General features: G+C 36.9%; 1 protein-coding gene across 1 annotated transcript in view; it reads left to right on the top strand.

The window, feature by feature from the left end:
• ZDHHC15 (zDHHC palmitoyltransferase 15) overlaps positions 1-19,303 on the top strand; it is a 131,927-nt gene that overhangs the window by 72,030 nt on the left and 40,594 nt on the right. The window contains exons 5-9 of the mRNA XM_080910801.1: positions 5,061-5,130; positions 6,711-6,743; positions 7,482-7,602; positions 12,702-12,834; positions 14,521-14,647. Coding sequence (XP_080766927.1) covers positions 5,061-5,130; positions 6,711-6,743; positions 7,482-7,602; positions 12,702-12,834; positions 14,521-14,647 — 484 coding nt within the window. The remainder of the gene's footprint in view (positions 1-5,060; positions 5,131-6,710; positions 6,744-7,481; positions 7,603-12,701; positions 12,835-14,520; positions 14,648-19,303) is intronic.

Below are 19,303 nucleotides of genomic sequence, written 5' to 3'. Positions count from 1 at the left end.
TAATTTTTAACATGTCTTATTATTCTTTTTATTACCAAAATAGAATAATTGTTCGTATTTATGGGGCATAATGTGTTATTTGAAATGAGTGTATAATATAAAATATTAAATCAGATTAATTACCATTTTCATTTCCTAAAGTTATAATTTTTAAGTGTTTGGAACCTTTCATTTCTTTTCTTCATATTCTTTATAAAATACACAATAAATTATTGTAACTTTCTTATGCTGTAAAACAGAACTTTTCCCTTCCATTGTAACTGTATTTTGATGCCCATTATACAACCTTTTCATAGTTTGAAGATGTCCCCTACAGTCTTGTGTATTTGAATACTTGGTCCCTGGTTATGCTATTTAGAGAGAATTAAGAGGTGTATCCTTGTTGGAAGAGTATGTCACTGAAGGAAAACCTTAAGAGTATAAAGACTCACAATATTTTAAGTTTGTTTTCTCTGCTTCATGCTAGTGGTTCAAGATATGTGCCCTTGTTTCACCATCATGGACTCTATCCTTATGAAACCATAAGCTCCCCAAAAATCCTCTTCAGTAAGTTTCCTTGATTATCTAGCAGTACAAAATTAACTGCATTCCCTCTATCATGGAACCTACAACTCTTCCTGACTTCTAGTGACTACCATTCTACATTCTTCATCTATGAACCATTCTTGCTTCCATGTAGAAACAATACTCTGTAGTATTTAAACTTCCTAATCTTCAACCTTAATATAGGATCTCTGCTTGTACATTAACAAATTCACCCAGATCTAATTGAATATTCTTTCCAATATTGTCATATATCTTTAATATCTGTTCCCATACATTTCCTTTTGGAATTGTGTGTTCATGTTACAAAACTCAAGTAGTTCTTTTCAATTGTATTATACATCCTCACAGGTCATGCTCATAGGTCATTTATGATGATGTTTTGATTTAACTGTAGATCTAGAGTCAAAGAAGAGTGAGTCCTGAGGAGAATCAGCATTGTATTGTATGGTGGTCACATTTTACTGGTGCATCCCTTCAGTAAGGGATAGAAAAGCAAATGCCACTGATAATTCAGAGGCTGCTTCCACTGGCAATATGGGAGGCATCTACCTCTGGCAGAGAATATTCATCAGAGTTTAGGAGTGCAATATTGCTGACTTCATCAGGTCTTCATATAGAATCCTGCTATATCATAGACAGTGACCCCAGTTTAGCAATAAACAGCCTACAAGACCAAGAGTTCAACTTGCATTGAAAGTAAGTAGCCTCAGGATGAAATTCTGTATTTTCTTTTAACTAATCCCTGTTCTTTGTCTATAGGAGATAAGCATAGAAGCTTTTCAGTCATTTATCTATTGAGCAGGAAATTTGAAGCCCATATCTCAGTGTCTTCCTTCATTACTTTTCCAGTGTTGTTAGGAACAACAAGCCAACCTCATTAGTTTCTTAAAATGTTCAACAATATATACACAGTCACCTATCTTCTTCTTGTAGTGATTGGTGGCATTTATTGAAGAAACCTTAGATATCTGCACTGCCAGAGCATGTAATGGAGTACCAGTACCCTCTTTAATACTGAAATGTAGTAATTGGTTTAACTTAATTAAATCAAATTTTAAAAGCTTAATTTGAATAATATAAACAACCCACTTTCAGAAAGTTCAACAAGACTATTTCAGAAAATAATTTTTTAAATTTTTATCTCTAGAATCACTCTCAGTACCAAAGTCTATATTACTTATGTTATTTGGAAGAAAGAGAACCAATAGACTAGATTTTAAAATGATTAGATGGTAGGTAAGTAGATTAGATAGACAGATAGACAGACAGACATTCAGATAGATAGATAGATAGATAGATAGATAGATAGATAGATAGATAGATAGATAGATAGATAGAAAGATAGATAGATAGATAGATAAACTTATTATGAGAATTTAGTTCTAGCAACTAATAAGGGTTGAAAAGTCCCACCATTCACATATGAAAGCTGTAGTCCCTGATGGGTGGTAGTATAGCTCCAGTTTGAGCTCAAAGGCCTAAGCATGAGGAAAAGCAACAGAGCACACTCTAAGGCAAATCCAAACACTTCAGAACCAGAAAGGTGATGGTGCAATTTTCAGTTTAACTCTGAAGACCTGAAGAAAAGGGAGCCCAAACTGCTTAAGTTCCAGTTGCAGACTAGCAAGACACTAATTTCCTAGCTCGTGCAGTCACGCCTAGAATAGATTCTCTCTTTCTTTGCCATTCTGTTCTATTCAAGTCTCTTCAGATTGAATGTAGCCAACCCATATGGCAGAAGATTATCTGCTTTTCCGAGTATACCCATTTAAAGGTGACTTTCCTCTGGAAACACTCTCATAGCATACAGATAAAAAAGCCATCCAAATATGTAGGAACTCTACTGTTCATGTCTCTGTTGGTGTGATAAAACATTAAACAAATGCTACTTGGAGAAGAAAGGGACTATTTTATCTTACACTTTAGGTAGCATTTCATCACTTAGGGAGTCAAGGCAGGAAAACAGATACATGAATACCCAGTTGTCTTTATTCTCCTCTCTGTTGCTAGGACTGCACAAAAGCAACTTGGAGAGGAAAGGGTTGATTTCATCTTACACTCCAAATAACATTCCACCAACAAGGGAAATTAAAGCAGGAACTGAAGCAGAGACCTTGGAAGAGCACTGCTTATTACATTGCTCTACATGGCTTGCTCAGCTAACTTTCTTTTTTAACTCAGAAACACCTGCCCAATGATGGCACCATCTACAGGTATCTGGGCCCTCACACATCCATCATCAAGCAAGAAAATACTTCACAGATCAGAATTCCTCAATTCAAGTTCTTTTCCCAGTTGATTCCAGTTTGTATCAAGCTGACAGAAACTAACCAGCATACCAATTAAGTTGACACATAAAACTAACCATCAATCCTTTCTCTAGCTCTTCCATTGGGGTCCCCATGCTCAATCTGATGGTTAGATGCAAACATCCTCATCAGTAAGGCCAGGGCAATGAGATGGGAGTGGGTGAGTGGGAATGAGAGTGAGAGCATCTTCATAGAACCAGGGGGAGGAGGGATGAGGGATGGGAGAAGGAGGAAAGGGGATAACATTTGAAATATAAATACATGGGCTGGAGAGATTGCTCAGCAGTTAAGAGCACTGACTGCTTTGCCAGAGGTCCTGAGTTCAATTCCCAGCAACCACATGGTGGCTCACAACCATCTGTAATGAGATCCGATGTCCTCTTCCGGTGTGACTGAAGACAACTACAGTGTACTTACATGTAATAAATAAATACATCTTTTAAAAAGGAATTTAAATGCATAATATATCCAATCAAAAAAAAAACCTGTCTTAGTCAGGATTGCTATTCCTGCACAAAACATCATGACCAAAAAGCAAGTTGGGAGGAAGAGGTTTATTCAACTTACACTTCCATATTGCTGTTCATCACCAGAGGAAGTCAGGACTGGAATTCAAGCAGGTCAGGAAGCAGGAGCTGATGCAGAGGCCATGGAGGGATGTTACTTACTGTCTTGCTTCCCATGGCTTGCTCAGCTTTCTTTATTATAGAGCTCCGGTCTACCAGCCCAGGGATGGCACCATCCACATTGGGCTGGGCCCTCCTCCTTGATCACTAGTTGAGAAAATGCCTTACAGCTGGATCTCATGGAGGCATTTCCTCAACTGAGGCTCCTTTCTCTGTGATAACTCCAGCTTGTGTCAAATTGACACCAAACCAGCCAGTACAGAAACTAACCACCAAGCCATTCAAAGAGCACAGAGATAATCACTAAAGACATAAAGAACTGTAAATGTCACAAGACAGGCAAGTGTTGCCATTTCACAAGAGTAGAAAGGTAGCCAATGTCACCAGAGCATGGGGAATGGAGAGTGGTACAAAGTATGCTTGAAAAGTTGGGCAGAGGCCACAAACTGGTACAGAATGTGGGTTTTATACTTAACATGTTGTAAATTAACAGAATGGCAAGGGAATAATATCATTTGATTTACTTTTTAACAAATCATCTAGAAACTCAGAATATTAAGTCCTGTATGGAAGCAACAATGAAGAGCTAATGATCAATTACAGAACTATTGCAGGCATATATTGAGAAATGATAAGCTTCCTCTCCCTCTCCATCCATTTCCCATACATACACACAAATACTCATTAGTAGACATGAACTCAGGACTCTGCTGAATTTGCAGCCTATTGTTTTAAATCATTTATATGTGCCTAATGCATAGTTTAAATAAAACTGTTATATTTCTCAAATTATCTGTATCTTTAAGGTTTAGGATATAATAATAGCAGTATATAATTATAGATAGCAATATTCTATCAGTACATAAGAAGAGAATAATAAATGCCTTTAATTGTGAAAGATAGGAAGAAGGGAGAGGATTCGTGTGAGTGTGTGTGTGTGTGTGTGTGTGTGTGTGTGTGTGTGCATGTCTATCTGTTTGTATGTATGTATATCCCAAAACTAAAAAGTCAGGAAAGCAATTCTACAGGTTAGAGTCCTGCCATCCCATTGCCTTAATTATTACACTTGATATGGCACAGTTTTCTATTTCTTTATCTGTAAGATGGGGAGTTAAACAAGGTGTTCTAGACAGAATGACTTCCCATCTTCAAATCGTTATCCTGAAAACCACATTCTTTATCATACTGTAGGAATTGTTATATATCATGTGCAATATAAACACTGGAGATAGGAGATAAATTCTTATTTTCAGAGAGAAAAGTTGGAATAAACAGACTAAATGAATTCCCTAATTACAAAAACACTTGATAGTCCTTAGTTTATAATACAAAATGCTGTGGTCATTGATCCAAATGTGAAAAATTTCCTCTTTCTTTCATCCCTTAAAAGTGTTTTTTAAGACTGATCCAGCACAAAAAAAATTACCTGCCATAATCTTCTAAGTTATTACCTTATGCTTGGCAGCTTGAAATATGTTTGACCATTTGTAGTCACTGTGTAACAAAATACATCCACTAGTAAAGTGTAGGATCATATATTGACCCTGAACTCATACCAACCACTTTCCATTTTCTATAGCTGTTCGGTTCTGTGACCGGTGCCATCTAATCAAGCCAGACCGCTGCCATCACTGTTCTGTCTGTGCCATGTAAGTGACAACTATACTTTCCCTGGGCTGATGCTGGCCACTGATGGTTGCCTTGACAACAAAATGACTGATCCTGACATGTAACCATGCCTAGATAAGAGCATTTCTTTTGAGGCATAATGAACACATGCCAAACACTCTCACAGGGTGATAATCATTCTAGACTAAAGATAGAAAACTAATACTGCATTTTCAAAAGGAAGCTTTCATTTTACATTATTTCAGATTTATGGATTTCTTGTGATGAGAATTCTATGTCCCACACCCACTTTTCCCTATTATTAATATGTTCCATTAGTATGACACATTTGTAAAATTAATAAGCCAATATTGAGACCTTGCTTTTTATTATATTCTACTGTAATACAGCTTAATTATCAAAGATGAAATGTTCTATTGGTGAACCTCTATGTAATTTACAGCTTAATCCATTCAAACCTATGCTATATAAATATCCTTGTCCAGATGTCATTTTGTATGTGTGAGTATGTTTTTTGGATGCTTTATATATAACTTTTAAGTGGGATATACTTTTTAGATATCCTAAATTTACCCAAATATTATTTTTTGTTCCAAGATTTTATCTGGTATAACACATTACATTAAAAGGTCATGTCTCTGTAGGTCCTCTAATCCATATCATTTTCTTAGACTTTACCTTGGTTTTCATAATACTGACAGTTTTTGGGGATTAAGAATCAGATGTGTTATAATTTTTTTCTTAGTTGAAATTTGTTTGCTCTTTTCTCATGATCATTATGATGGGGTAATTTGATTTGTGGAGGAAGACCACAGAGATAAAGTACTATTCCCTTATATGGTATCAAGGGTACATATAAATGTGACTTTTGACTTCAGAGTTAATATTGAACATTTCTCTCAACTGATATTTGCCAGATGTTTAGAGTATAAAATTATTCTGTCCCCCTCTCATTTATGACCTGTGTTCTTTGGATGGGAGTCACCATAGATAGTTCCCACTAAAGTAATAAGATTCCTCTCCTTGAAAGTGAGTATCTGCATAAATTATTTAGAATGCATCTGTATAAGGAGATATGTCTCTCTTGCCCCACTTTTTTGTTTATTCAATCATTTAAATCAATACAGAGGTATAGATACTTATTTTTTATCTTATGTTATTAACCAATATTGTATTTTATTTTGTCTCTCAAATTGTTTTAGGTTTATACAATCCCATTTTTGTTTATAATCTTCAAGCCTTTGTTTTTGAGTACCTATTCCACTATTTCTCTTACTCTTGATTAAAATGTGGGCATATATATTTCCCTTGTATTATTATTAAACTAAGTAAACAAAGCTCAAGGTGGCATCTTGAACCTTTTCACTTTATCAGTAGTCTGAAGTGCCCTGTCCCTTTCAAGATTGCACTTCTAGAGTTGTATTTGGTTATCCTGTGAGTAATTGAGGAGGCAGTAATTTTAGAGTTACAGTGGTAGAAGATTGTAGATAGCTTTGTTGGAACTATGTAAAAAATATTGCTGAAATCATGAGTTTAATTTTGAGGCATTTCTTTATTTTCATAGCCATGTTTATCCTACTGTATTTTGTTCCCTTTGCAGGTGTGTTTTAAAAATGGACCATCACTGCCCATGGTATGTCCTTTCATTTGTGTTTATCCTCTAAAAGGGTCAAAGTTGTTCAATGTACCCACTTTCCTAATCTGAATTGCAACATGACTACTTTTGCTGCTGTAATTCACTGTACTTTGTACTTACGTGAGGTGAGGAACAGGGGAGGAATAACATTTTAACACAAGGATTTAAATACTAGTAAAGCTATGGTAGTAAATTCCTGAGGTCCCAAAGCTAACAGTCTTCTGCCCATTAACTTTAGCAATTGAGCACAGTAATGAAATACAGCACAAAGTATTTCTCTTCTTCAACATTATGCAATTCATTTCTGATTTTAGATGGCTTTTTGAAATGTTACAGATATTTAAGTTCAGCAGTTCTATAAAAGTTGTGTTTCAGACCAAAAAAAAATCTGGAATCACCTAATTGCAAAAAGCACATGTCAAAGTATAGCTACTAAGACTTCACCATGTTTTTATCACTGAAAATCCAGGTTTGCTTGGGTGTTTCAGGAGCCATTCTAAAGCTATTATGTAGTTCAGGTGACTCTGTGCCAGTAAATAAAAAGAGAAATCAGTGAGATGTGGACTTGTTTCTCCTGTCTGTTTATATTAAGGGACTTCTATCTCTGTTAGGTTTCTACACAACACATAATGAAGCAGCAGGAGTCATGTGCTTCCTTTAGTTAGTCCACTTAAGTATTGCTGTGTTCTCAATCAATAGGTCTTGATTTCACATCCGTTCTTTTCTCCTTTTTAGGGTTAATAACTGCATCGGATTTTCCAACTACAAATTCTTCCTTCAGTTCTTAGCTTATTCTGTTCTCTACTGCCTGTACATTGCTACAACAGTCTTCAGCTACTTCATCAAATACTGGAGAGTAAGTTTTGAAAATCCCTAATGGGTTCCCTCCAAGGTAAATACATACATAGTCTCTCTAAATGTAACACTCCCCACCCATATCCTTTGCATTTTGAAATAATTATGTCACCAGAAGGCAAGGTAGTAAAAACAAGTTTTCCATGTTGGGATTTAAGAAACAGTTGAGAAAAGATTCCAGTTAAAAAATTCTGTATCAACTCTTCGAGAGAGTAACCTCGTTGCTGACCCACTCTTTAAAATATGTCTGTAATTGAGTTTTAAAGACCTTTTTTTTTTTTTTAACCAGTTATATTTTTGGGGTTTTTTTTTTTTGTTTTGTTTTGTTTTGTTTGAGACAGGGTTTCTCTGTGAAGCCTTGGCTGTTCTTGAACTGGCTTTGTAAACCAGGCTAGCTTTGAAGTAGCAGAGACCCACCTCCATCTGCCTCCCCAGTACTGGGACTAAAGGTGTGTGCTACCACTTCCCAGCCAAATCACTAGTTTCTTAAACAAACAAATAAAAAGGAGTTAACAGAAATTTGTTAGAAATTACTTAGTATTTCCATGATCAGAGGGTAACAGAAATTTGTTAGAAATCACTTAGTATTTCCATGATCAGAGGGTAACAGAAATTTGTTAGAAATCACTTAGTATTTCCATGATCAGAGGGTAGTTATGAAGTTTTTGTTGAGAAGAAAGATCCACTGATGGGCACATAGGCTCATACACACAAAATGAAACAGGAAGTCTCTTTTGAACTTGGTGGGTTTTTCTTTTTCGGTGGGGGGCAGGCTTTCTCTGTGTAACCCTGGTTGTTCTGGAACTTACTTTGTAGACCTAGCTGGCCTCAAACTTAGAGATCTGCCTGCCTCTGTCTCCCAAGTTTTGGGACTGATTAAAGGCATCCACTACCATATCCAGCCTTTCTTTTGACTTTGTATGAAAACAGTAGGTTGAGAATTGAGAGAAGGGGAGACGATACTGTCTCTATTGCTTACTTCACTGTCTCTTTACCAAGAACCAGTGGAGCGATGTTAGTCTTATAATTATCATAAAATCTAAAAAAGATGTAAAATAAAACTTACTTTCATGCTTCTACTTGGAAATATTAGTCATATCCCATCTATTTTAAAACATCAAGGTAAGTTTTCCATTTACATATGTGTATAGAACCTGATAAAATATAATTAAATATAATTATATATTTTTATATATTATATAAAGAATATAATGTTTTTGTCACATTAATTCAGTTAGACTCTCAAAGAAATCCCTTTTCTACACTAAAGTACAGTTAATAAGGCTTCCAAAATGAAAGTTATCCAAACATATGTGAATAGGAAAACACAAATGTGAGTAGAGCTTCTGGTTATTACTTTAGAAATTTTACAAGAGCCTATATAACATGGATATCACTTCTTAGCTGGAGAAGTAAACCATCAGGGAAATAACATAAATCACATGGTGAGAATATAAATTATAATGAATTGGAAAAAAGAAAAGGCAAGACACTGAGAGGCTAAATAGCTAAGAATATTTAAATTATGAATTGTTGCTTTTATTCCTAGTCATGTAGATTACACTTTCTATTAAACTTTATTAATTGGTTCAGATATTTAATAGCTATAGGAATCAGGAGCTATAGAGTATATATCAAAATCCCTAATTCAAATTACAAGCAGAAATGATTATTTTTTTCACATATATTTTCTTCAAATAGGAAACATTTCACAAAGCTACACATCTTGATATCTCTTCTTTGGCCCGTTTCCACGGCACAAGATCTATTCCCCACCGCTCAGGTTTCCATGACCTATTTGGCTTTCTATCTGCATGCTGAGCTACTACTATAAATATGAAGAAAATTGGCTGTATCCAATCAGCAGGGAAGTGTGAGCCTTGATCTTTCTTACATACCTTTCTCGGTCCCTAACACAGTGGGCTGCTATTGAATTATGGCTCTACCTTTACCACAAAGTAAACAACATTATATTTCACACATTTTTGCCTTTAGCTCCCCTAGCCAGCCAATAATCAAATACTAAAATGCAAGCCAGGTACTGTATGCTTTCCTTGATTCTTAAAAGATGATAACCGATTATGAATTTATCACGAGAAATGTACCAGAAGTACCAGCAAATCCACGATGAGCATGGCCTTTTCTTACCCTATCATTGTTTTTCCTCCACAGTAGTCTAGCTTATGTCTGTCATCTCAGATGCCATGAGGCCTGTCATAGTTTGTCCTTACACTGAAAAGGGCATTGACAGTTTGGTGAAGTGGTTCTTATCAGTCACTGTGGCCTTAGGACCACATTATATACTAAGGATGGATGGCTTTCTGAGGTTAATTAAGTTGAGCCTCTTTTTTAAAATAAAAAATACACTGCCATATATTTTTAAGCCACATCAAAGAGAAAAGCTGCGCTCCCAAGAATAACAACTTCTATTGTACGGTACTTCATGGTTCTTGAAATATTTTTATGTTGATGATTTCATTTGATCCTCATCACAATCTTGTGAAGTAGCAAAATAAAAACTATTTGTCACATTCAAAAATGACAAAGCTGAGGCTCAGAGCACCTAAGTAACATGTGGAAGATCACCTGACTTGTAAATTTTGAATGAAGAACTTGAACATAAATATTCTCATAAGCTCTGTGATTACATGTACTGTGCCTGTGATGAGTCTCCTATACAAAGACTCTTTTAGAACAAAGGATTCAGAAGACCATCACATCATTTCTTTTTTTCAGTATTAAATTAAACAAATTCTACTCTCAATGGAGAGATTAATCTTTGCTTTCTGCAAAATAAATAATGCACACCTACCACACTGGTCTATGAACCTCTTCACAAAGGCTATGAACTATTATTTTAGAAACATAGGAATTACCATTTTACAAATATTCCTCTGAACTGTCTCTGGTGATCATGGCTCTTAGTGATTTAACTTGGTTATCTCCTCAAAATGCATTTTTGAACATAGGACCTGTTTGCAGAAGAGCAGTTGATACTGTGAACCCTATCAAGCACAGCATAGCAGATAGTTTACACCAGACAGACAAAGTTTGAAAGTGATGGGGCACCACTGCATAAAATGTGAACAAACTGTCAAAACAGATGAACTTGCTTAGCTCTTTCATATTGTCCATTTTCTACTAAAACCAATGTGAGCTTTTTTTTCCAAAAAAATAGAAATCTTGAGATCAAAATCTCAGTAAAGGCAAAAAGCACTACGAAATAGCATTTGGAATTTTACCTAAGAACAACAAAGCCAAACAAAACAAAAAGAAAAAATAACCATGAATCAAACCAACCTCAACCCAAGCCAACCCAATCTGTGTGTTTAGTTTAAAATTTTATGGAGGGGACATCTCAAGAGGGAGGGTTTCAGATAAAGGTTCCTAAAAGTTCAAGTCCTTAAGGCAGCTGTTTCCTGGACTGCTCTGTCCTATGCAGGTCTCACCCAGACCCTTCACAGTTGAGAGTATCGGATATGCTTGCTTTTCCTTATCTTCGTACTGCAAACATATCCGACCTGGAAGAGGTCCAGCATTCCTTATGTAAAAATGAATAAAAATAGCATCTGAGGAAAGAAAGAAATCTAAAGTGTTTGAACTTATCAAGCGTTGCCAGGCACTAACCTGTAACTGGAGTAGAATAGGATCATTCGGAAGTGAAGTTCCACTTCATTTAAGAATCACTTTAACTTTATCATTGGGGGGCATCTGGAAATATCTCAAGCCAATTTATCATGCCGAAACAATGGTCATTGAAGGAAAGGAGGAAATAAGCCAGCGTCATTCCTCCAGCTGCTCATTCTGAAATTCAAAATGCTTTCCATGGCTCTTTTCTGAAGACAAAATGTTACATGCTATGCATGCTATAGAACTTTAGAACATCCATTCTGTTCTAGAATTATATATCAAAAGCTGTCACTACATGGGAAATTCAATGTCCCACTTAACTACAACAATCTTTAGCTTCCTACTTTTACAATTACCTTTAAAATCCTGCTTGATTTTTGCTGTCCAAACAGCTGTCCCACAACATGCAATATACCAGTTCATTTTATTTCTGTTGTAAGAAAACACACACACACACACACACACACACACACACACACACACACACACCTAAAATTGTCAACAACTTTAAAATCAGGTTATGAGTTCAGGTAGGACATTTTAAATTTCTGTGTTTTAGCTTTTTAGATCCAGTACTCTAGCCTTTTTAACATACACATGGCCAAAGAAACATGATGTATAGAGTGCTGGTATAAGAGCTAGAGGGACAGCTCAGTAGTTATGAGCACTGACTGCCCTCGCCATCTACAACTCCAGTTCCAGGGGATCTAATACCCTTTACTGCCTTCTGTGGGCATCATGCAAGCATGTGGTACACAAGCACACTCGAAGACAACACACACACACACACACACACACACACACACACACACACACACACTCATGCAGGAGAAAAGTTTAAACGGCTTTGTCACATGAGGCTTTGTTTAAAACAGTAAGAGAAATCTTTATGGTCACCTTCTGATGATAGGATGAGCATAGTGACCTTTTTATCTGCTAGCCAATGATGCATAATTCTCAAGACAAGTGGACTTTGAGTGTCCCATCATTTATGACCTCAGCATACCTTTTTACATTATTTTTTTCTAATTGAAGCATTAAATATTTCACTTAAACAAGAATACAGTTCAGACTTCCTAAGCTAAGGACATGTTTTTAATAAGGTATGATGATCAACAAAAATAAATAAATAAATAATAATCAAGGCCTGCAAGTAGTTTGGCAAGCTAAAGCACTCCCACCAAGTCTGGTGACCTGACTTTAATTTCTTGCACTCACATAGAAGAGGATGAGAACTGACTCTGCAACTTGTCTTCGAGCTTCCATTCATGCACACTTTGTCATGCATGTATATATATGAACATGCATATATGCAAAATAAGTAAATGCATGGAATAAAATTTAAGTTTATAAAATCTGTGTACAGTCGGAGCTGGAGTTTTTAATGTGAAAGCTACTTATCTCTATAGGAAACAGAGCTATGTACTTACACTCTAATGTCGTTTTCCTTGTTTATTGTTTCTTTTCTAGGGGGAATTGCCCAGTGTGCGCTCTAAGTTCCATGTCCTCTTTCTCCTCTTTGTGGCCTGCATGTTTTTTGTCAGCCTTGTGATTCTCTTTGGTTACCATTGTTGGCTTGTCAGCAGAAACAAAACTACCTTAGGTAAGACTAAGAAAATTATATTAATGTATCACCATGCCCTATGGGTTGTTCCCTAAAAAGATAAAATCTAACAATAAAGCATTTTAGCTTTAGTAAAAGCGCTTTGCCTCCAAACAGAGACAATAGTGAACAAAGCTTACAAACTCCTCAGAATAATTATGAGTAGAATCCATAGAGAACCCAAAATGGTCATAGTTCGCTATAGTACACATTGGGTAATACATTCTCAAATTCAGAAGTCTGACTGCAAAGCAGTCTCCTTACAAAGAAATGAATATCAGGAGGAAGACTTACTAAGTAAAGACAGGTAAACTAACTGATGACACACAGTTCAAACCCGAATCTTTACGAGTCCTTAGAATAATCCAAATGAGTGACAAGAATGAATGCAAACCTCTGGGCCATTGAGATGTCTCAGCAGGTAAGGTGCTTGCCAAGAGCCTAACAACCTGAGTGCAATTTCCAGAAGCCAAACAGTAGAGAGAATTGATTTCCACAAGTTCTCCTTTGTCCTTCACACTCACAAAATGGCACACATACACAGGTGAACACACATACACACACACGATAATAATTGTAGAAATGTGCACTTATTTATATAAAGAACCAAACTGATATTTTCAGTTAAAGGAGTGGATAAAAGGACTATGCAAGTGAAAAATACATGTTAAATCTGCAGAATCTGTTCACTAAATGAGGATTTTGCCGGCAGTACTATGGGCTTGTTATTATATGTAGAGTGGACATTTACCTGCTCTACAAGTCAGTACACAAGGAATAAGAAGAAAGTGTTCGAGTGTTAAATGTTTAACTGGGATGGATTAGATTGGAAAGGAATTTAGTGTAAAAGCCACTGCACTTTGAGAATTCATTTGCTAGGAAAGTCTCTGTACCCATTTTTCTAAATCAAATATATGTGTAGCACGTAGTACTTAGGGCAGTAAATTAGCACATTTGGTTGAGAGATAGCTACAAAAGTAGAAAAGTACTAAAAGCTTCATGATAACAGGGTCTGAAAACAAAGGACAAATGGGAAATGGTAAGATGCAGCCAGAGCCCAACAGTGAAAGTGTTTGCTTAATGGGATAAATGTGTGTCTAAAAATAATGTGTGCTAATGTGGCCCAATTCCTCATAGTCTTTGAGGTGATTACAGTTCACCCGTTGACATTTTGTCTGGAGTAAAACTAGGTTATTTTTACATTGCAGGTTTCATTGTGAACATCTTCATTTCTGAAATGTTTCAAAACCAAATCAATGTCATTATCATCTCTTTATGTGTCATTACTTTGGTCCCAGATCTACAGATGGAGACCATTTGGCTGTTGTTGCCTGTTTGATTCAAATAAAGTGCAGTTAAATGTGTTCCCGCACTTCTTAAATTCAGCAGTCCAAAGACATGCCCCCCCCCCCATGCTCTATTATTGCTGTTGTGTATTTAAACTGTTTTTTAAAACATAAGAGTACAAATTTCTTATTTTCAGTAAAATTTTTATCTTTTATTAAATGATTAAACTGAGTTTTACTAGGTAGTTTAGCAATAATTAATAACATGGACCTATGGTAAAACAGCAAAAAGATCATAAATACAGGTCACATTTTTTGAGAGATGTAAAATTATCACAGTGGTGAAATATATTGCTTTGTTTCTTTCTTCCTCTTTTTCAACTCTCCTGGACATTCTTAGAGGCCTTTTGCACACCAGTATTTACAAGTGGACCAGAAAAGAATGGGTTCAATCTTGGCTTCATCAAGAATATCCAGCAGGTGTTTGGCGATAATAAGAAGTTCTGGTTAATACCTATTGGGTCCAGGTATGTAATTATTACCACTGAAAGCAGCCAATGATGAACTGTGAATTCAACCAACAGATTTTTTTTGATGTGTTTGTTTGACAGTTTATAATGAATTTTGGTTATTTTCACACTCCGTTTCTCTTTCTTTTCTCCTCTTCTCTCCTGCTGAAACCTTCTTCTCAATAAGTTTTCTAGTTTTATATCTTTTGTGTGTGTGTGTGTGTGTGTGTGTGTGTTTCTCACTCAAATCGGTGTTGCTTGCATGTGCATGAGTAAGAGGCTATTTACTGGAGCAAAGACAACTTTTCAGTAGTTGCACCATGGAAGAAAAGAATACTCCTTTCCCCAACAACGGCTGATGACCAGTGGTCCCTCAGTGAGGGATACGGTTTCCTGAGATCTTCCCCTATATAATGAAGTGCTGATGGACCTAATCTTGTGCAAGTCTTGTGCAGATTGATAGCCATATCTTTAGTGAGTTCATAGGTGTAATGGCTGTCAGGTCCAAAAGATATCTCTTTGTTGTCCATGTCTATGCCCTATGGCATTTACCTTCTTTCTGCCCCTTCTTCTGTGATGTTTCCTGAACCTTGGAAGGGTTGGTATAGCTGTCCATATAGGGCTGAGTATGCTTCCATCACTTAGTCTCAGAAAAATGCCTGCCTCTGTCTCTGCCTCCCAAGTAATGGGATTAAAGTTGTGTGACATCAGACCTGGCTTAATTTTTTTATTCAGTTGGACTCCAATTGAAGTCCTAAGAATAACCTTCAGTCTCTAAATCAATCTCATTTGTTCTTGGTTTTAGATCATACTTTATGACATTAGGAGTAAACTCCAATTGTGAAAAAGGAAAAATAATTTCTAAGAGTATTGGTCAAGGTATTATTTTTAGCACTTTTGGGATATATGTTTTTCTCTGTTTATTTTCTTTCGATGTTTGCTATATACCATTTGGGGTTTTCCATTTTCCCTTAAAAATAGGAAGAATTTTCTCTTATGGCATTCTTTTCTTGTAACTATTGCATTTGGCTATGTAATATTATATTTATCTGTTCCATATTATTGTACACTAAGATTGTGTATGATGAATATTAAAGCTTATCACTTTTGTAATAATCAGTTCCAGGACAGCCAGGGCTACATAGTGAGACCCTGTCTCAAAATTAAAAAAACAAAACAAGCAACAACAACAACAAAAAACAACTTTTTGTAGCGCTAGACTATATCCTCTGACTTTGTGAGCCAGGTGAAATCATCAAAAACCACAAAAGCTCTAGGACAGAGAATGCCTCAGCTCTTTTTTATGTTGTAGGTTTACTGCTGAAATAGCAATAAACTCATGTTCTTTTGTTGAAAAAAACTTTGCTGGAGTCAGCTAATAACGAAGGTTCTGTTTCCCCCTCCTCTTCCTCCTTCTCTTCCTCCTCCCTTCTCTTGCTGCAGCAGTACTTCTTCCATGATGGTTAATGTCTGACAGGATTATTTGTGTAAGGTTGTGTTGTCTTGAGGATTCTCTAGTCAAGCACTCTACTACTGAGCTATATCCCACAAGACTTGAGGATTCTTAGTTCTTTTCTGTAAAGTCATGGTCAAATAAGCTGCTAGCATCATCCAAGTGTTATCATCTACTTACTAAATTGCTCTCAATTTCCATGTCTTCTTTGTCTGTATGAGTGTGAACTCTTCTAGATATAAAGACCAAAAAAACTTTGTCAATGGGTAATATCTATTGACAACTGTTAGCAGGAATTATTTACATACATTGTTATCACACACTCAAACTTTATTACTGCATCACTCTAGCATAGAAAAACAAAAACAGAAACCAAAGCCGATTTACTTAGATAATCAGTATTCTGACATTTTCTGTAGAGTGATATAAATACAATCTATAATCATTTTTTATTGACAGCATTCAAAAAGTGGAGAAAAAGTACATATAGTATCAAATAAATAATTCAATAATGATTGAGAGTTAAACTTATAATACACTCAGCTAATGGCTGAGAAGCACCTAAAGAAATTTTCAGCATCCTTAGTCATCAGGGAAATGCAGATCAAAACAACCCTGAGATTCCACCTCACACCGGTCAGAATGTCTAAGATGAAAATCTCAGATGACAGCAGATGCAGGTGAGGATGTGGAGAAAGAGGAACACTCCACTGTTGTTGGGATTGTAAACTGTTGCAACCACTCTGGAAATCAGTCTGAGGTTCTTCAGAAAATTGGACATAGAGCTACCTGAGGACCCAGCTATACCACTCCTGGACATATACCCCAAAGTTGTTCCAACATATACCAAGTTCCAACATATATACATGCTCTACCATGTTCATAGCAGCCTTATTTATAAATAGCCAGAAGCTGGAAAGAATCCAGATGTCCTTCAGCAGAGGAATTGATACATAAAATGAGGGACACACAATCGAGTACTACTCAGCTATTAGAAACATTGACTTAATGAAATGCCTAGACAAATGGTGGAACTAGAAAATAACATCCTGAGTGAGGTAACCCAGTCTCTCTCTCTCTCTCTCTCTCTCTCTCTCTCTCTCTCTCTCTCTCTCTCTCTCTCTCTCTCTCTCTCTCTCTCTCTCTCTCTCTCCCTCCCTCCTTCCCTCCCCCCCCCTCTCTCACACACACACACACACACACACACACACACACACATACACACACACACACAAAATAACACTCACTAATAGGAGGATATTAGACCAAAAGCTCGGATTACACAAGATATAATTCATAGACCACATGAAGTTCAAGAAGAAGGAAGACTAAAGTGCAGATGTTCAGTCCTTCTTAGAAAGGGGAATAAAAATATTCACAGGAGGAAATACAGAGACAAAGTTTGAAGCAAAGACTGATGCAAAGGCCATCCAGAGACTGCCCCACCTGGAGATCTAGCCCATATACAGCCACCAAACCCAGACAATATTGCATGCTGACAGGAGCCGGATACAGCTGTCTCCTGAGAGGCTCTGCCAGAGCATGACAAATACAGAGGCAGATGTTCACAGTCAACCATTGAACTGAGAACAGGGTCCCCAATTCTACTGGCTAGTTTTGTGTCAATTTGACACAGCTGGAGTTATCACAGAGAATTGAGCCTCAGTTGAGGAAATGCCTCCATGAGATCCAGCTGTAAGGCATTTTCTCAACTAGTGATCAAGGGCAGAGGGCCCAGCCCACTGTGGTGGTGCCATCCCTGGACTGGTAGACCTGGGTTCTAGAAGAAAGCAGGCTGAGCAAGCCAGGGGAAGCAAGCCAGTAAGTAACATCCCTCCATGCCTCTGCATCAGCTCCTGCTTCCTCACCTGCTTGAGTTCCAGTCCTGACCTCCTCTGGTGATAAACAGCAATGTGGAAGTGTAAGCCGAATAAACCCTTTCCTCCCCAACTTGCTTCTTGGTCATGATGTTTTGTGCAGGAATAGAAACCCTGCCTAAGACATCAATGGAGGTGTTAGAGAAAGTATTGAGGGAGCTGGGGGCTAGAGAGATGGCTCAGTGGTTGAGAGCACTGATTGCTCTTGCCAGGGTCCTGAGTTCAATTCCCAGCAACCATATTGTGGCTCACAACCATCTGTGATGAGATCTGATGCCTTCTTGTGTTTCTGAAGACAGCTATAGTGTATTCATATAAGTAAAAATAAATAAATACAATGTTTAATAAAAAGAATGACTCTTTAAAAAGAAGAAGGAGCTGAAGGAGTTTGCAACCCCATAAGAACAACAACACCAACCAACCAGAGCTCCTAGGGACTTAATCACTATCCAAAGAGTGCACATAGACCTATGGGTCCAGCTGCATGTATAGCAGAAGGTGGCCTTGTTGGGCATCAGTGAGAGGAGAATCTCTTGGTCCTGCAAAGGCTAAATGTCCCAGTGTAGGGAATGTCAGAGCAGGTGGTGTGAAGGGGTGGGGAACACCCTCATAGAAGCAGGGGGAGGGGGTGATAGGGGGTTTATGGAGGGGAAACCAGGAAAGGGGATAACATTTGAAATGTAAATTAAATATATCCAATAAAAAAGAATACACTCAGCTATATAGACTTAATTTCTGAAACTATGTAAGTATCTAACTAGGGCCACCATGGTTTCTGCCACAGCCTCCTATCTGTAAATGCCAAGAAATTAATTAGGTATGTGGTCTAGATTATCATAGAGATTCACAAAGTAGACTATCATGTAGATAAATTATCCCTAGACTACACTGCAGAGATACCTTGCCATTTCTCTTCCCCATTCTACATTACAAGTCAAATAAATATAACCAAGTACAAGAGCATTCTCTCACCCTTCACAGCAGCTTTTTTAACATTATATTTAGTGATTGTGAGTCTTCTTCTCATCTCCCTTGAAAATTTAGAATCAAAACAGTGGGAATGATAATGGAATATAATTAGGACTATCAGAGTTAAATGATATTATGAAACTGCATTGCATATTGCTATAGTAGGAATTGTGGAAAGCAAGTTGAAAATGTCTCATGAACAGAAATTGTCACACTCATACAGCCAAAACAAAACATGGAAACTGAGAGCAAAAGAACTAAGAATCCTCAAGTCTTGTGGGATATAGCTCAGTAGTAGAGCACTTGACTAGAGAATCCTCAAAACAACACAACCCCAAAGCCAGGATCGTATCTCATTTCTAATATTATTACCAT

This window comes from Micromys minutus, assembly GCF_963924665.1.
Source record: "Micromys minutus genome assembly, chromosome: X".
Classification (NCBI taxonomy): domain Eukaryota; kingdom Metazoa; phylum Chordata; class Mammalia; order Rodentia; family Muridae; genus Micromys; species Micromys minutus.
This window is presented reverse-complemented; position numbering and strand designations above follow the sequence as displayed.